The 26600-nt window shown below is 41.3% G+C and overlaps 1 protein-coding gene across 2 annotated transcripts in view; it reads left to right on the top strand.

Moving 5' to 3' along the window:
- Nucleotides 1-26600, top strand: part of ADAMTS3 (ADAM metallopeptidase with thrombospondin type 1 motif 3) — a 213886-nt gene that overhangs the window by 17836 nt on the left and 169450 nt on the right. For both annotated transcript variants that reach the window (XM_040967175.1, XM_040967176.1), the window contains exon 3: nucleotides 5055-5461. In XM_040967175.1, coding sequence (XP_040823109.1) covers nucleotides 5055-5461 — 407 coding nt within the window. The remainder of the gene's footprint in view (nucleotides 1-5054; nucleotides 5462-26600) is intronic.

Genomic DNA, 26600 nt, shown 5'->3' with positions numbered 1-26600 from the left:
ATTTCCTGCTTCCTTCTCCTAAGAATGAGAGGCTCTGCACATGCTTTCCAAGAGGTCTGTTTTAACGATTAGACCCATCTCTTGCTCCTGATAGCTTCCGTTGTGAAACCTGGATACTAGAACATGTTTAATTTATTGGGTAGCAGGAAGGAGAGGAAGATATGTAAGTTTTACAAACCATTCTGGCTTATAGGGGCGTACGACAGTGTGTACAGCATGCTGTCAGCAGTGTCTCAGTGGTAGAAGATTATTCCTTTGTGGGAAGAAGGTGCGTGCTAGTTTAAGATATCCCTACAAAAACTGCTCTCATTCTTTCATTTCTTTGTTCATTGATGCTTATGAAGTGACCTCAGCCTCTGTTTTAGGTTGTGAGGTACTGTCAAGAAGAGAAGGCTTCCTATTCTTACGATGTTTCTATGCTAGAAGGCATAAAGAACCAGCATGCAAGCAAATACAATTGCCAAGTGTGTAGGACATCAGAGGATGCCAAGGCTTAGTGCACAAGGGTGGAACTTGGAGAGAGGATGAGTTTGTTGAAGATCAGGAAGGATCTCAAGAGCAAGGTTGCATTTTAAGCAAAGACCTGGAGGGAATGAGGGAGGGACCCATGCAGCTGCTGCAGCAAGAAGCTTTGGCAGACCAGATAGGATGGATGGAATTGTTGAGAGGTGAGGATTGCAGTGTTGAGCTGCCAGGGCTTTAGAACCATTTTACTTGGGTGGGCTGGGTTCGAGAAGGAATGACATGATGAATACTTGGATTGTGTTGGCTCTAGTTTGAGGATCACCTTCATAGGGTAGAGGCAAAGGAAGGAAAATACTTCTGAAGAGCGTGGAAACTAGTTTAGCGTGGAAGCAGGGAGGGTGATCAGGACCACACTGGACAGCTTTTGAAGGTAGAATAAACAGACTGTAGTAAATGCCTGAGTTTATAGTACATGAGTAGGTAAAAATGATTGCGCCAGTTTTTGGTCTGGGTGGCGAGGAGGATAAAGTTGCCATTTGCCGATATAAAAACTAGGAATGGATTTGGGAGCAGAAAGGTTGGAGGTTTCCTTTTGGAAGTGTTGAGATAAGTTGTGACTCTGTCCACAGGGGGAGGATCTGTAGACAGTGGAATTTACAAAAGAATTGTCAGCCAAAACTTTGGCTAGAGGCGTGTGAGTAGGAGAGCTTTGCAGGCGTGTGGAGCTTAAATTGCTGTGGTCCCTTGTCCGATAGTTGCATTGTTTCTAATTCAAAATTTAAACATGGCATTATTTGCTAAATAACACATCTACAGTAGCATAGGCTAGTATGTATCGACATCTTTTGCATAATCTCATTTAAACCTAACATCAAATCTCTGAGTGTGGAAATTACTGATCTCCAGTTAAAAGTTGAGGAAACAGCCTATGAGAAAATAAAGAACTTGTTCAAGATTCTAAGTGGCCTTAGTAGGCTGCTTTCTGACGCCATGTTAAGTTCTTTATTCGCCTTACGATGCCTTGCTTTGTGGAAGTGGTTGATCCTAATAAATGTGTACTTTATGAATGCTGTATACTAATGCTGTGTATGATTTGGTTTGCTGATTTTGACCTGAAGTCAGCATAATTCTGACTTTTGAGCCTTTATTCATCACTCCTATTACTTACCTCCCTCTCCCCCTCATGCCCCCCCCCCCCAAAACCCTACATTTAAGAGCAATTTACAGAAATAGTTAAAACTATACTAGAGGAAAAATTGGTTGACGGGCTACGGATAAGTAGAACATCATCCTTGTGGTGGCTTTCCTGAACACATTGGATTTTAATTCTGAAATTTGCCGCCCAGACGTTCCATCTTTGTTGAAATGGATGAAACATAGGAGGATGATCTTCAGAATCAGAGTAGTCAGAATGGTGGCTTCCATTTGGTTTCTTGTTTACTGTGTATCAGACCTTCTGCGTGTACCTTGAAATTGGAAAACTGGGGTGATAACACGCACTGTGATTAGAGGATTAGAGATGACATTTCCTCGACCATAGATTGCAAAACCTGGTACTTAATTTGCTAAGTGACAAGTTACTGGATAGCTCATTTGTCATTTCCCTTCACTGCCCTCCAGGAGTTGCTAAATACATCTCTTTTTGCTGATTACCTAATTTCCTCCTAGAAAATGTCTCATTCAGGTTTTAATTTTAAAACGGTTTTTATGCACATTTCAGGGATGATTTATTATTTCTAATATATAGTAATTCATTATTCTTATTTTGGATAACAATTCAGAGCATATTGTTTGGAATTGGAAAAATGGAGCTGTCCTAGAGAGTCAAGGATGTATGATGATTTGCCCAAGTGTAAGGTTTGAGGCATCCTCCTGGGGTGTGGAAGAGTTTCTGCAACCTTCCTAAATTTTCTAGTTCTGTAGTCACTTATGCCAAGCATCGGTGTATCGTCTAGACCTAGACTGGGTCAATTTCCTTCAGTGAAAATGGGAAATGCGCACACTGAAATTGATTACTTGTTCCTTCCTTTGCGACAGTAAACCAGTGGTTGGAGAGTTAGGAAAGTTTTTTTTTTTGTATAACCACATGCCCATGGACCTTGAGTGTATCTTATGTAAGTCAGCTTGAATAGAAATATAGACAAAGCAAATTTTCTGTAGCATTTATTTAATACACATTAAATAAATTCAACTGTCAAGAAGCTCTGGTGCAAAGAAAATCTTGAGTTAGGTGGTGTGGGAAGTATCAGCTTGCATGGGGAGTTTCTCAACCTCAGGAATTTGTAGTTACTTTGGGATGAGCTCCGTCAACCCACATTCAAGACTTCTTCTCTTATTATGGGACTTTTCTCTTATTGTGCTTGCCAGACACTTGAATTCATCTCCTACCGAGACTTAGTTTAAACCAGAATTTGCAACAGGACCCACCAGATACCTGTTTGTAAGGGAGACCAAGCCTTTGGATCTGTGATTGTGTTGGTGCCTCACGCCGCTCAGTGGGAACTGTGCTGCCATTGCTGCCAGCTTCCTAGGCTCACTCATTGAGCATACACCACTGTCTGCCTCATGTATGTTTTCAGCATGTTGCTTGCTATGCACATCTAATCAGTAGAGCTGTTTGGTCTCTACAAATGGCATTTTGATGACAAGGATGTACACAGAATTTGCAGCTTGCCAAAATTCCCTTCATTTGCCTTCTCTACTTTGCACATAATGAGTCTGTAAGGATACAGTTAGAGCAGAGGCTGTAAGTCCGTTGATGGATCTTCTGCTTTAACACTTTGCTGGATGACTAAACAGTTTGAATCCTATGGTTTTTTTTTTAATATGTTAATATACTACAGTTCTGGTTTGGAGATAAATTTATGAAAATTGAGGAACTTTGGGCCCAGTGTGGTCACCTAGTGGCTGAAGTCCTCTCTTTGCACATGCCAGAATCCGATATGGGTGCTGGTTTGTGTCCTGGCTGCTCCACTTTTCCAGCTCCCTGCAAATGGCCTGGGAAAGCATCAAGGATGGCCCACAGACTTGGGATCCTGTCCCCACATTAGAGACCTGAAAGAAGCTCCTGGCTCCTGGTTTCAGATAGGCTCAGCTCCAGTCATTGCGGCTCCTTGGGGAGTGAACCAGTGGATGGAAGATCTTCCTCTCTGAAGCTCCTTCTCTCTGTAGCTTCTTCCTTCTGTAAATCTGGATTTCCCATAAAAACAAATAAGACTTTAACAAAGAAAATCAAGGTACTTTGGAAGCTCATCGTTTTAGGTTTTCCTTTCCATGCTTTCTTGCTGCCTTCTTTGTTTTATTTTTTGTTCACTGCCTTTGGTTTTTCTTTTCAGATTTATTTACTTTTATTGGAAAGGCAGATTTACAGAAAAAAAGAGCAACAGAGCAGGATCTTCCACCTTCTGGTCCACTCCCTAACTGGCCCACCACAGCTACAGCTAATAATATGATCCAAAGCTAGAAGCTGGGAAATTCCTCTGGGTCTCCATGTGGTTCTCAAGGCTTTGGGTCATCCTCTGCTCTTTTCTCTGGTCACAAACAGGGAGCTAGATAAAAATGGAGCAACCAGAGCATAAACTGGCAGTTCCATGGGATGTCTCTGCAGGCAGCTGGAGGATTAGCCACTTAAGCCATCACACTGATGCCAGCTGTCCTTTTGGGTCTAGCAATCATTCTTGGAAGGGGACTATGGTTTATTTAGTGTCTCATCTCTCCCATGAATGTTTGCTTTTCAATAGACATGATATTCCCCTTATCCAAGATAGGGGTAATAAGTTCTGTTTAAGAAATTCAGTTAACATACATGGTCACCCAAAATGTGAGATGGGTTTCTCTACACGTTCATATCCCAGTGGACATTTGACTCAGGCAGGGAGTACAGTCAAATGAGATTACTAGTCTCTCTTGCATAACCAACATTGCCATGTTCAGTTTCTAGATTCTTGCTTCTCACTCCCCCAGTCTTCCCATTTTTAAAATGGGGATTTGTTGGGTGCCGCTGATAATAGCAGTTCTGGATTTGTTTTACCTTCGACCCACATTCTTCTGTTACTGAATCTGTTTCTTTACTTGCAGAATAGGACTTACGTGAAAAAAAATGTGTTTAAACCATTCAACCTTAAACCATAATATATAAACTACAGGTTTCATAGTAGAAACAACATAAGGTAGCTATTTAATTAGTATAAATTGTAGGACTTTTATGTGGAAAATTAAAAATAATCAGAAAACGCTTCTTCATATAGCAAGTTTGTTAAACATTTGTAGCAGGTGCCACTTGTGCTTATAATAATTGTGGGTATGTCTTGATTCTAAGAAAGCCAGATTTAGAAATTATATGTGGAAATATTTATATTCATGGTTTTAAACATGTAGATGCACAATGTCATTTTCTTTAAAAAGCACCGAGTTATCAAGTAAATTCAAGAAAGGAGTTGTGTTCTCAACATTGAGTGTTTATGAGATAATCTAAAAATATTATGCAAGTCAAGGTGCAGTTCTGTGAGGTTGGCCCTTTATGCCTGTGTTATGTCCTCCTGTGGTCTTTTGTTGCACAGGATTCTACAATTCTATTTTTCACCCCACAGATTTACCAATAAAGAGACATAGAGAGTATGAGCTGGTGACTCCAGTCAGCACAAACCTAGAAGGACACTATCTCTCCCATATTCTTTCTGCAAATCACAAAAAGAGGTCAACGAGGGATGTATCTTCCAACCCTGAGCAATTGTTCTTTAACATCACAGCATTTGGAAGAGATTTTCATCTGCGACTGAAGCCCAACACTCAGCTGATAGCTCCTGGAGCTCTTGTGGAATGGCATGAGGCATCTCTGGTGCCAGGGAATACATCTGACCCCACTCATGACCACCAAGCAGGGAGTGCTTCAGAAAGAATCTGGAAAACAGAACCCTTGCAGACTAACTGTGCTTATGTTGGTGATATCATGGACATTCCAGGAACCTCTGTTGCCATTAGCAACTGTGATGGTCTGGTAAGATGCATTCCATTTCATGTGTGTGTGTGTGCGTGTGCGTGTGCGTGTGCGTGCAGGTGATGGGAGGGGGTGGAGTGGGGCTTCCATGTGAGTTGGAAGAGAGAGGGGAAAGGAAGCCTTATTGTGATATTTGAAGTTCAGGGGAAAACATCTTTTTATTTTTTTTTTAAAGTTGTATGCTTTGGCTTAATTTTTGAGACTTGAACACATTCTGAGAAACAAAGATTACTATTTTGGCAATTTAATGTGTGTGTTTTCACTTGACATAACATTGGGGGAATTTTATTTCTGTGATTCTTTGAAAAGTTTCTGAAATGCTTTCTAAATAAGTGGATTTCTCCAAAAGAGCAGTGTTTCACATTTTCTGTGGAGTCCTTGGCCATCTTTCTAAAGAACGTGTTTTGAAAGTGTATGTTAGCCTGCTCATAGAATGCTGAAGTGGAAAATGAGAAGATCCTTGGTCAAAATTTGTCCATATGACATTGCTTGATAAACATGACATGTAGATCTTTCTCCTTTATTTTAAAGTAAAATGCCATATATTGTTTTATTGGCTTTCTGGTTGAGAGCCAGTTGTAGAACAGCCTTCTTTCATTATGCAGATGTGAGATGTTTTCATTTGTTTCTTCAGATACCATTTCATATTTGTGTCAGGGTTTATCCCTTTTGTATTTACTGTTGACTCAAAGTCTTAAAAGAGAGAGAGAGAAAATATTTGTCTTTTTGAGGGATTCCTGTTTCTCGGGAGATCAGGGCTATTGTCACTCCCTCTGAGAATTCTCAAAAATATTACATTCCTTATTATAGTTACTCCGTTGTTTTCCTGATCTTTCAATGACACCTTGAGTATTCTGCTCTTACCATTTCTGTGAATGGACCCAGCCCACTGAAGTTATGCTACATGTTCTACCAAATACTGGTAAAATTATATTTTAGGCTATTTTTGCATTACTGACTCTGGATGTTTGTAAGGCTTTAAACATTGGTGCAGAAAACTGTTGCATATGTGCAGCTGGTTCAAGTTCTCAACCTGAGCTCTTAGTTTAGGATCTGAATCTTCAAGCCTGGAGCTAGACTGTCTTGCTGAGTTTGAAGACAAAAGAAAAGTCTTGATTTTTATTATGCATAAAGGCTAAATATATCAGATTGAATGAAGTCACCAAATTAAAAAAAAATAAATTATATGACAAGATACCCTTTTATTGCACTTGTGAGTAAAAGATCTTGAGTATAAATCTTAGTTCAGGGCCTGGCACAATAGTTTAAATGACTATTGCTTTGACTGAAAGCATGGGCATCCCATATGGGCACTGTTTCATGTCCCAGCTGCTCCATCCCACTTGTGGCCTGGGAAAGCAGTGGCATATGGCTGAAAGTGTTGGAACCTGTGGGAGACTTAGAGTGGCCCCTGGCTTTGGATTGGCTCAACTCTGTCCATTTGAGGAGTGAACCAGCAGATGGAAGGTCTGTCTTGTTTCCTTTTCTGTATAGATTTGCTGTTGCAATAAAAGTAAAATCTTAATTCAGTGTTACAATTAAAAAAATTTATTTTGTTTTACTTGTAAATTGGATGAAGGAGGAGGAGTAGAAAGAGAGGGAGAAGGAAGGAAGAGAGGGAGAGAGAGACAGAGAGATCTTCCCTTCTCTGGTTCACTCCCCAAGTGGCTGCAATGGCAGAGCTGGTTTAATCCAGAGCTGGGAGCCAGGAGCTTTTCTGGGTTTCCTATAGGGGTTCAGCAGTGCAATGACTCAGGTCATTCTCAGATGCTGGCATTGGGGGTGCCGACGTTACCTGGCATACCATGTCAGCCAAATGAAACAATTTTTAATCAGAGAAGAGTGGCCCAGAGCTTGAGTTTGATACAAGAAGAGTTTATCAGGCAATAGTAATCATATAGACTTGCTTACATGGAGCTTGTTCTAAAGTTTCCAGGAGGAAGAAGGCAGCTGCTGCTGGAAACAGGTGCAATATTATGGAGAGCTGATCAGCTGAGTGGAAAGAGTACATAGTGGCTACTCTCTTGAGATGACGAATGGATTCCTGAAGTTGCAGAGTTATATCAGACAGGGTGACAATATTAGCTAATGAGGATGTTGAAATTTTGGCTGATCCGTTGATTCCTCTACCCTTTTCTTTAACTTGTAATGTGGGGATGTAAGCTGAGCCTCTGGACTTTCAGGAGAAGCAGGTATACACTGAGATAAGGTAGGGGCCAAAGATTAATTTGATGGGATGTAAAGTCATCGCCCTGCGACGTACTGAAGCTGTTACCAAATTCAGATTGTTGCAGTGGAAGGTACCTGCTGTTACTACTTCTTATTTGAAGAATATGCCATTGAAGCCCTACTTGGGTGGAAAAGTTCATCTTTTTGGTTGGGCTTATTTTAGATGGGTGTAGCAGGGACTTTATTGATCTTTCTTTATTTGCCTTTTAAAGTTGTTTTATGGCAGGGTTGGGGAGCAGCCATAGGTATTTATTTGTCATTAAGTTTGGAGACTTCATAGCGTGGTCCTTTCCAAGGAGGACACTTTTATCTTTTGCTCCCTTGTAAGATGCCATGGGAGTTTGAAATGTGTGATAAGTGCAGACACAATAAATTAGTCTTAAACAGAATGCTGTTAATGAAAAAAACAATGCAACTCAAAGTGTGCTCCACGAATCCAGGGAATGAAATTGTCTAGAACAGATTCTGGCTGTTTGATGCTTTCTGCTCTGTGTATTGGGCTTGGGTGTATATAAACAATATGGGATTGATGATTTCTATTTTGTCTTATTTCTGTTACATATTTGCTGTTTACAGTGAAAGCCAGTCTGAGACTGACTGGGGACAAAAAGAAATACTTCTTTATCACAGATACTTTGAGAAGCACTAAATGTTATTTAGTTGGCTTTCCCTAGTGTGGCCATCAGAACTGTGATTGAGATAACCAGGTTGTCTTATCTCAGATGACTTAATGGATAATCACAGGAATGAGCCTTTAATTTGAGCTTTATTGAAGCGGACAGAAAAATGCCTCGAGTGACATATCCTGAGTCATGGTCTAGAATGTAGATGGTCTAGACATGGATCTACATAAAAACTAAAATAGTATGTGGTGGGTTTGTGGAATTAGTAAGGCGCATACCCAAAGTAGTTGGCAGCAATTGTTACCTTATGGCGTGACTGAGAACAATATCTGTTCTTGTCCAGCGCCGAGCCCTTCCAGCTCTTGTCTGGGATTATCACTTAGGAGTGGTTGCTGCTTCTTTACCAGCTTTCTGTTGTTGTAATCTGTTCTACATATGGGAATGAAAGTGTGCTATGCAGGCATAGGGTTGTCTCCACTTTAATACAGCATTCCATCTAGAACAAAGCTCTGCTTCTCTGCCCAGCCGCTACATTGGAACCAGAGCCCCAAGACTAACATTATGTTCCTGACACTCTGACTTTGACGTGCCCATGCTTCTCTCTGCAGTGTGTTCCCTTTCCCTGGGGCAGTGATCCCAGCTGCTGACTGCTGAGGTGTGCCTGCAGCTCATTGGTGGGGGGATATGGACACACCTCCCTCTCTCTGCCTCTGTACTTCTGAAATGAGAGTCTGTGGTGAGAAGTCGTGATGATGGCAGGCATTTTACACACTTGTGGGAAGATACTTCTGGCTGAGAATTCCACCTGAAAATAGTTTTCTCCTACAGTCTTTGCTGTTATTCAGTAAAACAATAAATTTCCCCTGTGAGTCCTGGCAGCTCACAATCGTATTTTGTGGTCTCCAAATTTGCCAAAATAAGGGGGTGTTTGGATAGCAGGCTTTATGTCATGGGTTTCTTAATATAAATGGAACTGGTTTTCTAGATTTCTAGAAAAATATTGCTTTGTGGATGTAGCTGGAATACCATGGCAAGGAACTGGCTGGGAACACAACAACTCACAGGCTGCTACAATTTGAGGATTTCCTCACAGGATGGTTTTTAAGATCACAGGAATTTATCTGGGACGAACTTTTTCTCAGCATCTTTTAAACATTTTAAATTCTTTGTTCAAATGAAATCACTGGACATTATCTAATGAGTTAATACAGAAAATGCAGAAACTCAGGGAAAATCTGATTAAAGCATAGGTGCATGAATCTGAGATGACTGGACAAGGTATAGCCATAGTAATGTAAACTGCTCAGGGATATGAAAAGAACAAATGAGAAACTACTTTTCCAGGGGTTTGAATGATGGAAATTTTCAACAAAGATGTGGGAAAAAAAGGATGAAGACTGCAGGGTACAAGAGCGGAGAGGACAGACACACTGGTGCCCCCAGCTGCATGGGGCAGCCAGTTGCCCGTTGAGAGCCACCGTCTTAGCACACTGAGCTAGGAACAAATTACCATGCACCTCACCACTTGCAATGTTAGCTGCGAATGAGTTCCACAATTACTCACCGACATTTATTCCAGCCTGGAGAGTTGGTTGGGGTCTGAGCGACTGCAGCCTTGGAGCAAGGAGACCACATTGCTTTCTTCCCCTCCTCCACTGGTGATGAGCACTGTACTCCTCCATGGAAAGCCATGAGACAACCTTCTGTTCTGTTGCAATTAGTGTCATAGAGTCAGGGCCATGTGTGGGGAGAAGGATGAACTCCTGAATCCTGCATCTTGGGAGTTTGGGGACTTTAGCCACAAATTGATACTCCTGTGAGCCAGTGGGATTTGCCTTAGGTTCTAGAGCCTAACCCCAGAAGCAGCCCATAGAAAGATCTGCTGCCATTTTGGAAGACCTGTGCAATGACTGCACTGTATTGTGCAATACCAGGACTGTAGCAGGTCTTTCTAAATCTCTTGCTGCCGCATGAAACTGCCCAGTGGACACAAGGAAGAACCTATTGGCATTCTGCTCTCTGGATCCATACCCCCTGGAATAAAGTCTCCAGTATGCCTTGCAGTCTTCCTGTAGAATTGAACAGTTTCAGTTCCCATCCTCAAGTCATAGGACAAGGGTAGTTGATATAATAAGCCACAACACTCTCTTGGCAGGATGTTAGAACGATTCCATCTTTATCAGAGTCCCAGAACTACCACAGCTGTTGTGCTACAAGCCCTGGTGACTCAAGCTTGCCATTAGGACAAGTAGGCAGTCACCCGGTCTCAAAACCAAAAGCAAGACACACTCTGTCCCACACTAGGGAATCTGACACTGAACTCTGTGGACCAAAAATACACATTCAAACAAACCCTATACGTCTAAAAGCCACACTTCTATCCCTACAGACTGCAGTGGACTAGAATACTGTGTCATTTACATTGATTAACACACAGTCAGTCACCCAGAGACTGCATTCCCCAAATTGTTCAGCAAGCCAAGTGATAGCCTGACTTCCATCTAAACCTCCATGAAGAGGAAGGGATGAATAGCACATCAACGTTAGGGCACAGGAAGCATTAAGAAACAAGAGATAGCATGACCCCTGCAAAATGTTAGAATAACCCCTTTGGATTAGAGCCTGAACTGCAAGAAATCTGAGAAATGACAGATACAGAATAAAAATAACTGTAAGGAGACTGAACAAGGTGCAAGAGAACATACATAGATTCAAGAAATGAGATCAATGAGTGATACGGATGAGGTATATCTGAGGAAGTGGAGCTCATTAAGAAGGAACACAAAGCAACTTTTGAGATGAAATCCTTTTTTTAGAAAAGATTTATTTTTATTGGAAATCCATATATACAGAGAAAATGACAATGAGGAAGATATTACAGCCAAGAATATACTGTCTAGTGACGCTATCCTTTAAAAGTGAAGGAAAAGCAAAGCATTTTCCTGATAAGTGAGCAGCAGCAAACCAACATTACAAGGAATTGTGAAGAATTTCCTGCATTAGGAGAAAACGTGAAATGCTTGTCGCCACAGAATTGACAAGCACAGTAGGTAGAAAGAAACATTATCCGATCAATAGAATAATATGTCTTGGCTCTTACCTGTGGATACTACCTTGAATATAAATGTTATAAATTAACCAATCAAAAGACTTAATGTTGGATGAATGAATGAAAACCATGAGTCCACTATTTACTCCCTACAAGAAACTCACATGAGAAGCACACACAGGCTGAAAGTATAGAATTAGAAAAAAGGTATTCCAGGCAAATGGAAATCAAGTCAACCATAACATTCCTAATATCAGATAAAACAAACTTCAAGTTGAACATTGTAAATGGGGATAAAAAGGAACTACATGTTGATAAAAGGTCAACTCAGCAGGAGGACAGAAATTATAAATATGCACTCAATACAAAACCACTCAGAGCTATAGAATAGCAAATATGATTAGACCTAAAGGGAAATGGACTCTGATGTAATAATAATGGGTGACTTGACCACCCCGTTGTCATCAATGGATAGATCATCTAGACAGAAAAGAATGTTATCAGAGTTGAAGCATACCATGGAAGTGGAGCAGCTGGGACTTGAACTGGCAGTCGTGGGATGCAGGTGCTGGCAGGTAGATGATTAGCTTGCTACACCACTGCGCAAACTCCTCAAAATATGTTTTACTAAACTCTATTTGCAGTGATGCTTAGACATTTCTTTTTTTCTTATTTTCAATTATTTTCTTTTAAAATTCATACCCCACATGTAAGGGGGAACATGTAGAATTTGTCTTTTTTTGAGTCTGTAGTATTTTACAAAATAGTTGAGGGACTGAATTTATCTTAGAGAATATCTAAGGATGTGAACTTGGAATAAAGTAGGAAATTGGAAAAACTAAGAGTGTTTTCAGTTTTTTTCTGCATAATAGTTATTTTGTAGTCAGAATTACCCCTGCTGATCTATAAATACCAGCTGTCTTTGCTCATTATTTTATGTACATTAATTTGATTATGATTTATTTCCCTAATTCCTTTAAATTGAATATGGAAGATTTTTAGAACTTAATAATGTCTAAAATCCAGGAAAGAAATAAGCATGTTGCATGTTTCTCTCTGAACACACTTGGGGAAAGGGAATACTTTTGCTTTCTTTGGCCTGATTTGTAGGATTCCTGTTGTCAGTGCTGTGAGCCTTGGGTGTCATAATGAATGCTGTTTTTTAAAGGTAAGAAATTCTTTAAGAACTACTAAAATAGCTCTGTTCATATCTCAAATAATCCATTTTGGATAAATTATTATTAGCACAAGTCAGAATTGATATGGCGACCTTGTGCTGATCACTGCTGGAGCTCTCAGCATTGTTACCGGTCAGTCCAGGCTCAAGGGTCTCCGCTGGAGCTCTGTTACTGGTGTGTCTCTGGAACGCCTGACACAAGTTAATAACACATTCTGCGTGGTGGTTTACTGATGGTTGAGGTGGATCCCTGAGGTAGGGAACAGGGAGGAGTTCATGCAATAGCGTGGTCAGACTGCAAGGTAGAGTGATTGCAGTGCCACACAGCACGCAGTGAGAGCTGTGATGATGGGGGTCTCATCCCGCCTGGGAGGGTAGAAGAAGATGAATCCAGAGGATCGGGCAGACTCAGTTGTGTGTGAAAATAATCAAGAAAAGCACGGACACGGCTGGAAAGAGTAGGGGCACTGCGCCTTTGGAAAAGGGCAGTGCGGGTGTGTGAGGGTCAGTACACAGTGGCCTGAGGAGTGGGAGCATATGAACTTTGTAATATTTAAAATGTATGCACAGGAGAGCTGGAGCCTTGCTGGTCCATCTGCACTCATGTCAAAGGCCAAAGTTGAAAGGTGGGTGTATCCTGCTGTTGTTACTGAAGACTGAATTCACTGAACACCGTGTGGGTGTCGCTGTGGCTGCAGGGACACCTCGCTGAGAAAGAGTTTTGCCTCGTTAGTTTGCTTGCATTTCTGTGTAGGAAAGTTTCTCTGAAGTCTTGATAGGCTTGTTTCAGGAGTTTACACAAGTGCTTTAAGAGTAGCCCAGTTTTTTTTTTCTTCCCTCCCTAAGTGTTTCTTCCTAAAATTTTACCTGAGAAAATGATAAAGTTTGGTTTTGGAACTCATTTCCTCTCCATCATAAGGGTTCCTCATCCTTCAGTTTGTGGAATTTAGTGCTCTTGTTTATTAAATTTCCTTCTGTGACATGATTTGAAAATTAGTGGAAGATGGCCCACGTGTCTAGGTTCTCACCACTCCATGGGAGACCTGTATGATGCTCCTGGCTCCTGCCTGGTCCAGTGCTGGCCACGGCAGCCATTTCGGGAGGGAACCAGCTGGAGGAAGATCTCCCCCTCTTATTTTGTGAGTCTGCATTTTAAATATATAAAATAAATCTCTAAAAAAAAGTGTTGACTTTCTTCACTCATCTTCTCCCTGGTTGTTGTATCCACTTTTAGGTAGGAGATATTGACATCTTCAGCTGTTATCACAAACTTGACTCTTTCTATCAATTTTGCTTCATATGTTGTGAGCTCTTGCTGTGTAAGTATTCACAGTTGTTTCATACATATGCTTTATTAATATGCACTATCTTTTATAATTATTGATTTGAAATCTTTTTTTATTAGTATCAATATTAATAACCCTGCTCTTTTGGGTTGCTGCGTGAATGCAACATTTGTTCACAGGCTTCTAATTTACTTGCATTGTGGGCGAAGTGCCTTGTAAATACTGTATAGTTGAATTGTGTTTTTATGTTCTGAGCTTCTTGGCATAATCATGTCTTTCATCAGCGTTGGGGAACTTTTGCCTATGATTTCCTCAAATATTTCTGCTACCTGTTTTTCCTATTCTTTTGGCATGCTGAGAGTCTGTATGTTTCCATGCTGGTGTCTGGGCTCTCTTGTTTGGGTCTTTTTCCTACTGTTTCTCAGATATGATACTGTCTTTGATTCTTGTTTTTCATGTCACTAATTTATCTTCCTGCTTATACGTACTTTTGACTCCTGACGGGAAATTTTCACTTCTTGATTTATCTTTAGAATTCATATCTGTTGATATTATCATCTGGTTTATACATCTTTTTAAAAAATATCTGTCTATTAGAGAGAAAGCGAGAATATGAATCTCTGCTTCACTTCCCAGGTGGCTGTGGAGGCCAAGGCTGAGCCAGGAGCTTTATCCGGGTCTCTTATATAAGTTGCCGGCACCCAGACACTTGAGTCCTCTTCTTTTCCTTTTCCTGGGCTGTTAGGGAGTTTGTCTGAAGTGGAGCTTGAGACCTAACCTGTGCTCATTTGGGATGCTGTCATTGCGAATGGCTGTTTGTCCCACTATACCAGAATACTGTCTCTGATAAATTGTTTTCTTGAGTTTTCCCTTGTCTCCTTGTAGTTCTTTGAGGATCTTTAAGAAGCTGTTTTAAAAATCTTTGCCCAATGGATCCAATATATATAGTTCAGGCGATATATATAGTTAGGTGATTTTATGTTCTTTGAATGGTCCGTACGTTCCTGTCTCTCTGTGTGCCTTATGATATTGTTACACACTGAACATGTCAATGTAGTAATGTGGTGGTTTCCCTTGCCCAAGGGCTGCTCTTATTTTCCCCTCTTTTTATTGCAGGCCTTTTCTGCTAGGAAGGTTGGCCTCAGTGGTAAACATCAGGTCTTCTCCGGAATTTCCTGAGTCTGGACTGCCCCTTACAAATACACGTTGAAGTGCCAATTTCATAGTTGCAGTTGTTTTTAAAAGAGATTTGCTTATTTATTTAATAGGTAGAGTTACAAAGCGAGACAAAGGCGGGGGAGGGAGGGAAGATCTATCCATCTTCCTTCCACTGATTCACTCCCCAAAATGCTACAATGGCAGTAAAATGGCTGCAGCTCAGCTGGTCCGAAGCCAGGAGCCAGGAGTTCTTCCCAGTCACCCATGAGGATACAGGAGCCCAAGGACTTGGGCTGTCTTCTGTTGCTTTCCCAGGTGCATTAGGGAACTGTCTCAGAAAGGAGCAGCCAAGTCTCGGGCCAGCACCCGTATGGGATGTGTGCACTGCTGGCAGCAGCTTTTCTTTCTGTGCCATAGTGCTGACCCCTAAGCAGTTATTCTGAGTGTCCAGTTCACCGTCTGAACCCTAAAAAGCAAAAGATAGCAGTAACATGGGCCAAGGAAGCTGGTGGTCCTTGCAGTTCACTCCCACCTGATGAGTAGGGCTTTTTCCAGCAGGGAAAGGAGGGGCAATAGCAGTGACCACTTCTCCGCTCTTTTGTGATCAGAATCGGTAGTCAGGGACTAATATTTGGAAGGCAGATATCTTTTTACTTAGTCTGGCTCTTGTGAATTTCATGCCTTGAGTCAAGGCAGGCAAATCGATTCCTAGTGTTCTCATCTTTCTTGAATCCCGCGTGTGGAGCCTACACGTATGAAGTGCTTAGAGTATGTTGAACGGAGTTATTTAGTGAGAATAAACAATTCCCATCCAGGAAGAGGAGCAATGACCACACTATTCTAAGTGAAGACTTTGAAAGTCAAGCGTTGAAAGCCAAGCCATTCATAAAATGGTTGTGGGAAATGACTCATGATGGAAGTTGTCATAGTGGTTAGAATTAGAAAAACTTAGACTGAGTCTCCCCAGTTGAGGCCTCTGACCTCCAGCAGAGTGTCTGTCCTTCAGTGAAATGGGGAGGGTCATACTGGTTGAATCAAGGCTTTGCTGAGAATATTAATGTGTTTTTGTTAAATTTTTCCTGTGAACCAAAATTTTATATATTTTAAAGATTTTCTCTTTTAATTATTATTTTATTGTTTTGTAATACAGTTCCATAGGCTCTGGGATTTCCTGTTCCCCTCTCCAGGTCCCCTCCTCCCCCACTGATTTCTCCTCTAGTATTACAGTGACGGTCATAGGTCCATCCTTCCGCTATTCAAGTACTTTTCGACATTGTAGACAAGGATGCATTTTCAGAATTACAGGGTGATGCCAAGATAAAAGGTGATTGTTCCTCATGTCTTCTTCCTTCTATTTTTTAAATTTGCTTTAATTGGTCTTAATGTTCTGTGGTTAATAAGAATAATGATTATGTTTAGAAAAGAAAGTGTACTGGAGTTACCCAGCTAAATAGTGAACTGACTTGTCAAAGCTACAGTCCAGTCTTCCTGAAGGGAGGCCTTGGTGAGCACCCTTGTCAACTGGAGAAATGCCTGATGCAGGACTGCTTTAGCATCATGCTGGAGGGCTGCTTTAACCTCTGCTGCCTTGGAAAAACCACAAGGTTTGAACGTGGACTACTTCTCATGGTACTTATGTAGAGCTGGCCCGGAGGGGGAACTTCTCCTTGGGTGCTGCTTGTAAATGTGAAGTCAAAAAACTTTGTTCCACTGAGATTATTCAGAGTTGTTGAAGCTAGAATAAGCGTGGTTGGACTTTTACTGTTGTTATTATAATGCTTAGCTTCTGTGCAGTTGGTCATTCAGTACACTACAAAGCAGACAACTTCTGTTGTAGGAAACATCTCCCTTCAGTGGAATGATGTTACCTATACCCTAGTTGGGATGGAATTAACTAGGTACATATTTTAGCTATAGAATTCTTCTTTAAATTTGGGTCAGTTTTTGTTTATTTTTATACAGGCATGAAAAGAGTGCCTGTGTGAGTGTGTGTGCGTGCATACACATGAAACAGAATAGTGACAACTCCTCAGTGCCAGCAAAAGGCCAGGGTTGGGGCAAGGTCCAAGGTTGGGCCCCACACACTCTGTTTCCTAGTAATTCACCCCAGTCTCCCATGTAGGTGACAAGGATCCAACCATGTGAGCCCTCACCTGTTGCTATGCAGCTGCACACTGGCAGGAGACTGGAAACAGGCATAGAGCAGAAACCTGAACCCAGGTATTTGATGATAATGGAATGTAGGTGTCCCAGTGATGTCTCACCAAATACCCGTCCAAATCAAAGATTTTAAATTATGAAGCTCAGAGTGAGATCGTTTTGGGGGGTAAAGACATACATGGAGTTAGGCAGAGTGCGTGCTGTTGTTTGGAGTCCTCCCACCATTGTTGATTTTACATATATTTCCTTGAGAGTGGATAATATGTAATTTTGTCTTTTCTACTTAGTCCAGACTTCCCCATGAGTAAAAGTGCAGTGGAGTCAACATTTATTACACATCTGTGAAGGCCTTTTTGGGGCATGAAGATAGAGGTGGCATGTCAGGGTCAAGGTTCTGACAACTGGAAAATGAATTTGTATCCTTGAATGACATTATCAAAGTTGGACTGGCAATTTTGGTGGAGTTGTAACTAGCTGATAGGTGTTTCAAACCCAATTTAAATGTAGGTAACTTCTGGAAGGTTTGTATCTTATTGGTGACCCGCCTATGTGTAGATCTTAACAGACTGAGAGGACTGTGCTGGGGTGTCATTAAGAATGTAGGGGGACCCCCAACCTATGATGCATGTGAAACCTGAGAGAAAATACTGAACAGCACTTAATATGAGAGCTTCCAGATGTTAAGCCCGGGAAACATTTTATTTAGTGTTATCTGTAAAACATGATGCTTTGAATGTAGTGGTTGGAATCTTGGGGTAATACTTCCTTTGGGCATGTAGGATATTTGATCTTGCATATAATGTGCCAATTTTCCTGTCTGGTTTCTTGCTACCCTCATTTTGCATACCAGGCTCTGAGGATGGTATTAACCAGCTGCCAGGAGAAGAAAGCTTAGCAGGCACAGTGATGTAGGTCCTGATAGAAATCACTTGCCCTAAGATCTCTGGATCTGTTTGGTTATCTGTGTCTCATTGCTACCTTTGCTTCAGCCATGTTGCCAGATCCAGACTTAGTGAACAATGATGAAGTAAGGCTATGGGGGTTGTGTTGTTCCTGCCCTCTAACCATGGCTCTAGTTTTTTCTTTCTTTTTTTTTTGTGGGGTGTGTGTATGTGTGTGTGTCCTTTTAATTACATAGTAACTTTAAAAAATGAAAAACAAGTAAATCTATGAGAATGATTTGGATTTTGGGCCGCTGTCACATTATATTGTGCTTCTTTCCCATAGTTAGAAAATAAGGATTGAATTAGACCACCAGTTTTTTTTTTTTCTAATGAATTTATTTAGAATGCAGGGTAACTGCGAGAGAAGGAGAGGCAGAGAGATCTGTCATCTGCCAGTTCACTCTTAAGATGGCTCAAAAACCATGTCTGGACCAGACCAAAACCAGGAGCTAGGAATTCTGGTCTCCCACGTGGTAGCAGGGTTGTCAGGACCTAGGTCATCCTTTGCTGCTTTCCCAGGTGTGTTAGCAGAAAGGTGGATCAGAAATCAGAACTGGAGCAGACTGGACTTGAATTTGTCCCCTGATACGGAATGCCAACTTACAAACAGCAATGTGCTGCGTGCACCATAATGCTAACTCCACGTTAGTGGTTCTTAGGGGTCAGCTTGTTGGATCTTGCATTTGAAATGTTTTGTGAACCAGAATAAATATGTAATGAATGATTTTTCCTGCTTTTTAGTAATTGAAAATATATATCCTAGTGATCGCACTTTTGTCTATACTGATTCCTTTTGACGGTTGCCGGTAAATCATTCCTAAGCAGGGCTGCTCTGCGTTACTTGAGGAGAGTGACAGTCATTGCATCACTGCCTCCTCTGGTCACTGTGGGCCAAGAGATGCAAAATTAGGAAACTCTTGGCTGGTAGCTTTTCATGTTCTCATTCAGAACGTAAGTTATCCTATGGATGCTACATTTCTAGCCAAGGAAGTGATCAAAGCATTCATTATTCAAAGAGGTCAAAGTTATTAATCATAGGCTGAAGTAGAGCCTGTATACACCATTGTTTATATTTCCAAATGCTATGACCTGGTTATTTTCTGAAAGCTGTTTCTCTCCTTTTAAAAGCGTGTGGTGTGTGTGTGTGTGTGTGTGTGTGTGTGTGTGTGTGTGTGTGTGTGTGTGAAGAGTGACAGAGAAGAAGAGAGGGAGAGAAGTAGGTTGAAAAAGGACAGAGATCTTTCTTCTGGCTTATTCCCCAGATGGCTGTAGCATTCAGGTCTGGGCCAAGCCAAAGTCAGGAGCCAGGAGCCAGACACTAGACGCTGCATCCTGATCTCTACACGGATGGCAGGCATGTTATCAGGAAGCAGACATTAGAGTGCAGCAGTCCTGGCTTGAGCTGCCTCTCTGATAGGACATGCCGACACTGCAAGTGATAGCTTAACTGGCTGGGTCACAACATTGGTCCCTAAAATTCAGTTTTTAATTCTGTAAATATGAGTAGGTCCTAACTGCTTTTCTAGTTTTGGGATATTCTTTAACTTAACTCTTCCTATGAGATGTGAAATTAATCAGTGCAAGGAGGAATATTTTGTTTTAAAAACCAAAGAAGGGCCCAGCACAGTAGCCTAGCAGCTTAAATCCTCACTTTACACACACTGGGATTCCATGTGAGCACTAGTTCTAATCCCAGTGGCCCCACTTCCCATCCAGCTTCCTGCTTGTGGCCTGGGAAAGTAGTTGAGGATAACCCAAAGCCTTGTGACCCTAAACCTGTGTAGGAGACCTGGAAAGAGGTTCTGGGCTCCTGGCTTTGGATCAGCTCAGCTCCAACCGTTGTGGCTACTTGGGGAGTGAATCAGCAGGCAGATCATCTTCTTTGTCTCTCCTCTTCTCAGCTTATCTCACTTTCCAATGAAAACAAGTAAATATTAAAAAAAAACAAACAAATATTTCCTTGTATGGTCTGTGTGGGGAACGTCAAGTTTCTCAAAGTCAGATTTTTTTGGTCAGGTCTGTTGAGGCAGCCGTTTCTGTGGGAGAGTCTTTTCATCCACTGCATTTGAAGCAGATGCAAGCAAGAGCCGGGTATCCTTGTTTTCCACACGAGGCCTCTAAGTGCGGTGGCATCAGGTCACTGGAGGCTTGTGCAGCAGAAATTCCTGCCTGATGGAGTAGGTCAGCAAAGGGGCCTGGAAGTTTGCATTTCTAACGGGGTCTCAGCTAATGCCAGATTCTATCGCAACTGTCTGTTTCTTATTTGTTGTGCAATGATATTGGATACTGGTTTCTTAGCTGACCTGCTTTCTCTGGTAAGGAATTTCAACTTTTTTTTTTTGGTCTCTAATACTGTCTTGGCCCTTGCCCACTGCTCAGTCATAATCTGAGGCAGATTGGCTCAGTGACTTTGACCACAGATTGGATCACCTATGCACAAACAAAGCCTCTCTGTGTACAAACAGCCGAGGGTGCCATCTCCCAAGGCAGTATTCTAATGTGAAACAGAAACTTGGTGAGCTTGCACAAGAGGCTTTACGTATCTGATCCTTGCTTGTCTTGTTTGATTTGGTCAGAGATTTTCCTGATGATACGTGGAGTTTTGAAATAGTTACTAGGTGGCCATAGTTACTAAGAAGTACTTGTGAGACTTCAAAGGCGTTTTTACTTCCACGTGCTGGTGATGGGGGATTGTGCCGTGGGACACCACAGAGGCCCTGGGATCCTCAGTTGCCCCGTGTTTTAACAGCCCGGGACTGTCTGTGCACATCCATGAATCAGCCATGTGCTGTATCTATACATCAGCCTTTATTTCATGCTTTGCTCAAACCACATGCTCCTGTATGATTCTGTGGCTTCAGATGACTCCTAAGTAGTGACAACGCTTTTGTACTCTTTTGTATGGCTGGCCTTGACCATTCTTCTTCTTCTTTTTTTAAGATTCCAACTTAGGTGTATTTATTACTGCATGTGCAATATTTTGATTTGGATGTCTGCATATAATAAGGCCAGATCTGAAGTTTAATGGGACCTCTAAGTTTGAGCACTGTTTTGTTAGGCCAAAAATGTAGGTTTGTAGTAGTTTGTTTTGTTCCTTATTTCTCCTATCAGATTCTTGGTTCATCTTGAGTTTTTCACTGTATGATGTTTGGAATTATTTTATCTCTAGTGCTATAAATTATGTGTTAATAATTGTTGTCACTACCCTGGAAACCGCACTAGACTGTTACCTGGTCTTTTTGGCCTAATTCTTGCCCCTCCTGCTCTTTTACAGGAGTTGATGTGGCATTTCTAAAATTGACAAATTCCTGTTTAGAAACTCTCATGAATGTCCCATTAAATGCCTGACTTTTGACCATGACTTTTAAGGTTTTATGTTAATTACTCTAATAGTTACTGCACTGTATGTTCACCTAAAGAGATTTTGAAATAAGCAAGTACTGTATCGTATCCCAGACATCCATGTTCACGTGGACTTAGGCAAGCCTTGGCATAAGGAGATTCAGTGCTCTTCTGGATGATTGCAATAGAGTTGAGAACCCTTGGTCTCTTCAGGAAGCCCCTCTCCCTCTGTCTCTTCCCTGTCTGTATACACATCTATGATGAAACAAAGGTCTATCCAATAGCCCGTTGAGTGAGATATAGTGTTAAGCTGTACTAGTTTATTGTCATACTACCATGGATTGGGTAAATTCCGAAGCTTGGAGTTTTATTCCAGTTCTGTAGTTCAGGAGGTACCAAGTCACAGGAGTATATTTGGGGGGAACCGTCTGGCTGGCCGAGTCCTGAGATGGCACAGGGCATCACATGGCCAGAAATCACACGTGATCAAATGTGCCTCTCCTGACTTTTTCTTGCGAAATTTTTAGTTTATTTTTTGAAAGGCAGAGAGGCAGTGATATAGATTGCTCAATTGATTGAGGGGTTGATTGATATTCCTTTGTACTGGCTCATTTTTCAAATATCTCTAACAGCCATAATTGGGCTGGGCTAAAGTCAGCAGTCAGCATCTCCTGCCTCCTGCATTAATGACAAGGTCCAATAAGCTGAGACATTGCCGACTGCCTGCTTAGGTGTCTCTTAGCAAGAAGGTGAGCTAGACATTGAAGCCAGGACTCTAATTTGAGATGCACATAACCCAAGCCACGATAAAAACCCACTCATCTGTCCCTTTGTGTGTATGTTTGCACTACTGTTTGATAGACCATATTCAAATCATAGCACATGTTTAATCAAATATTAAGTTTTGTCATTGGACTTTGAAACTGAATATTGAGTAGGAAAATTTGCAGTCGCAAAATTCATGACGATATTCTAGATGGCAAATAGAGATGAGCAGTGGTGAGGGAACTGAGCCTGACACGCATCTGGGTGCCTCACTTCAGCAGGTGAGTGAGCTGCATCTGACAAGGGAGAATCTTACGTGTCCAGCCTTATCCTCTGCTAAAGCTGCTCATCTCCATCCACAGTAGCTGCTTATAGCTTTAAATAGCACAAGCCTGCTTGGTCTCTGCCAACTTTACCCAAGCCAGCCAGGGTTACGCTGGGGCCAGGGCAGCACTGACTGTGCCGTTTGTGTGAGGCCAGGGAAGGGGTTAGTGGATTGGCCTGCTGCCTGGGCACCAGTGCAGGGAAGCCATGGAGCGGTGCAGCAATTTCCTGCTTTGATTGAAGCCCTAGAAAGCCTGGTGCTGGCTAAATCCAGACTTTTAAATTCTTTTGTGATACCTCACTGCCCTCCTCCCCCATCCCCCGTGTTTTTCTTACGGCAGAATTTGATTTGTGCTGTTCACAGGTACAGGGATGACTTATGGGGGTCATAAAGGCTTCTCTCTGCCTTCCAGTTCATAGTCATCTTGCCTGGAATGTCCACTGTTACTGCAGATGTTGCTGTTTATCCAGGAGTTTCTAGCTCAGAGCAAACTCCCCAAGCAACTGAATGAATTGGCTCCTGAAGGATGCTGAGGGACGGGAGAAGGGGTGATTGTGGCATAAGAAAGGGGATAAGTAGAAGAAAAAGACCACATTTTTTTGTGTGTCCTTTCCACTTTTATTTGGGTATGATCATGTCTTTGCTCATTTCTCTTTCTTTGGAAGAGAGGCCAAAAGAAGACGAGCCAAATGTTTACTTCAGATTTTTTTTTTAATTGGAAAGGCAGATTTATAAAGAGAAGGAGAGACAGAGGGAAAGATCCTCGATGCTCTGATTCACTCCCCAAATGGCCACAGTGGCAGAGGAGGTGAGCTTATCTGAAGTCAGGGGAAGGAGTTTTCTCCAGGTCTCTCATGTGGTGGGGCTTTTGGGAGAACTTTGAGTGTCATTTCCCTGAGTTGTATACATGTGGTGATTTATTTCTTAGTGAAGCAAGAATCCATTCCCCACCTGCCCTTGGGTATTTAATCTGATCCCTGTGCTTATCTGGAATTTGTCTCCTATGGACCACTCTTTCACAGTACAATGGGATCTCATTTGTGTATTCTGTACAAATGCCTAAAAGGCGCAGGATTCCTTAGACTTGATCTGGGTTTTTCACCCTAAAAAGACACAGGAAAGGAGGGAGACAGAGCGAGAGAGCAAGCACACGAGCCAGCAAGCAAAATACTTCCACATCTACTGATTCCCTTTGAAAAGGACCGTACTGGCAAGGGCTGAGCCAAGGACAGAGCCAGGAGCCAGAAACTCAATCCAGGTCTCTCCCATGGAAGGCAGGTACCCAACTACTTGAGAATCACTGCTACCTCCCAGAGTTAGCATTAGTGGGAAACTACACATAGGAGCCAGGGCTGGGAATTGAACCCAGGTGCTCTGATACGGGATGCGGATATCTTAACTGGTGTCAATGTAGGTCATATACCCACCCTACTCTGCATTTTGATGCACAGTACTCTGCAGCGGATGTTCCCCTGAGTGATGCTGGGTCATCCTAGAGCTGTGAGGATGCCTCACAGCTGAGGAGGAAGGACTGGCTTTCAGTTATAGAGCAGTAAGACTTTGGCTATTGCAGAATCATGTCCATGTTTTTCACATGAGGAGTCTGATCCACACAGAAGTTGTGGAATTAGTTTCTAACTAGAAGTAGAGCCCAGATATGGCAAGTGCTGCCTCTAGCATTTCGCCTAATAAAGCACCTGTTTATGAATCGAGAGTATTGCTGTGAATTCTCAGGGTGGCTTCCTGTTCTATCCAATTCTGTTTTTTCCTTTCCCTCTGCTGAGTCAAATGTTTGGCTTGGCTATATATAAAATTATTATCCGTTTCAGCGTTTTATATGAGCTGGCTTCCTTAAGCCTAATTCTGATGAAGATGCCAATTACATATGCAGAGTTTTCAGTAAGCTCATGGAAAACCTGTAGTTTGAAAAAAAAATCTGTACATGTCAAGTTTTTATACTAAGCTGAAATTATCTTTTAATTCCATTATTGAAGCACCTCCACATTTTAGAAAATATAAAACAGATGAACAACCCAAGTTTTACTTAATAGTGGAGGGGATGTACTGGCTAAGGATATGGAGTCTGGAGGCAGCTGGCTGACATCTTTGTTCTTTAAATGTTAAGCATAAAAGCATTCGATGTCTCAGTTTATTTATTAGTGAAAGGGGAGCTAAAAGACTGTAATGCCAGGTAAGTAATTCTAGATTGCTATTCACAGGAAGTAATGTGTGAAAGCACTGAGACCTAAAATTCAGCAGTCTGTTGTTTTCTTGAGACTTGTTTTCTTGTTCTGTGACTTACGCAGCATTCTCGTTACCTCAGCTTGAAAAATCATAGAGCATTGGCAGCACGAATAGTGCTCTGAGGAGAGTCGTGGTGTCATTTGCACAAACCAAGCAGCACATCTTGGGTAGTTCTCAGGGGTAGGTATGTGGGAGCCTGTAGAGGTTTTCACCATCTTCCCTGTGTCTTTCAGCTCTGGCTCCCTCTGTAGAAGGCTGTCCCTGTTAGCTGCTGCTCAAAAAATCCAAGAGGCCATGTTAGCAAAAGGCCAGATAAGTCTTTTAAAAGGAAAGACAGGACAAAGATCATATAAAGTCAGCTCAACAGTGAAAATGAACAAAATCAAATAGATTGCTCTAAAATTTGTCAGTGAAGATTTGAAAGGGAAATACAAAGGTTAAATAGTTTTAGTTTCCAGACAATAGGAACAACAAGATACAGTGTCTCTTTAGAGGCAAGTCATTGTTTTCCCAATAAGACAAAACTCAAATTATAACAATTGTATTCCCAGATGCCACAAATTGAATCTTTTACAATAAACTCTCACTAGTAGACAGTTCAACCCTTGCATTTGTGTCACATGTTTTATTTGATTATGTGTTAAAGACATTTAGATTATTCATGACTGTAATTAAATGTCAAAATGAATAAAAATATCAGCACAAATGCATATTGGTAGATTAATTTTTTGAAGTTAACAGGCAATGGAATTGTCATATAATTAATTTTACAATGCCTTCAAAGTTTTCAGTATCGATTCTTCAGATTTAATATCTATTAAAATTGAATGTAAAATCCATTCCTCAAATACCTACACATTAAGTGCACGTCTCCCTTATGAACAGCAGAGGTCTAAGCCCTTGAGACATCCCAGCCTCCAAGGATCGGTGTTGTGAGGAGCCGGAGCTGGGAGTGGTATTCAGGTGCTCTGATGGGATACAGGTGGTGACTCACCAAAGCCTGTCTGCCCAGACACCTGTCCCAGCATGTTTTTACATTTTCAGTGGACAAATAATAACTATTTGGAGTTATGTGGGACACAACGTAATATATTGATGAATGTATTGACTTATAGGGTCAATCAAGAGTTAATTGGCAGACTATCGTCACTCAAATCTTTGATATTTCTTTTTGTGCTAAAATCAATTTTAAAATCCTCTTATTGAGCTATTTTGAATTATATAGTACATATTGTGAGCTGCAGTCACCATGTTATGCAAGTGAGCCCTAGAAATTATTTCTCCTAACTGGAATTTAACTGTTCACATAGTTAATAGACTTTTAAAAAGCCCGGAAATGTCTACCCCCTGTTTCTGGGTGGGAGAAGGAAAGAATTACATCTTTGGACTTGTGTTATCTTTGTTAAATTGTAAAAAAAAAAAAAATGCTTTGAAATAGACATTTAAAAATAAACAGATAAAATAATTACCCAAAAATTTGAGATAGAAAGTTACATATCTTTAATGCGTATTTCAAATGTAGATTGAATATTAGGTAGGCCTACTTTTATTTTCCTCTTTTACTTTTGGAATAATAAATACTTATTTATTTGCTATGGGAGAGATTGTTTGGTAATATCTAAGACTCCTAAAAGCTAAAATTTAGGTTTTGAATTCAGACATCACTCTTCTGCTGCTGCATGCATATTATCAGATCCGTCAGGAAATAAATGTATTTGTTTGTGCCAGTGGATTTAAGGCTGGGGTTTTAGATTTTTGTTACTTAAGACAATAGCAGTTATTGGTGTTGGGAACACTACTGGCTAATGTTTAGGTATTTCTTGCTTTATAAAAAAAA

The sequence above is a fragment of the Ochotona curzoniae genome, unplaced genomic scaffold (genome assembly GCF_017591425.1).
Source record: "Ochotona curzoniae isolate NIBS_2020 unplaced genomic scaffold, NIBS_Ocur_1.0 scaffold_4506, whole genome shotgun sequence".
NCBI classification, from domain to species: domain Eukaryota; kingdom Metazoa; phylum Chordata; class Mammalia; order Lagomorpha; family Ochotonidae; genus Ochotona; species Ochotona curzoniae.
This window is presented reverse-complemented; position numbering and strand designations above follow the sequence as displayed.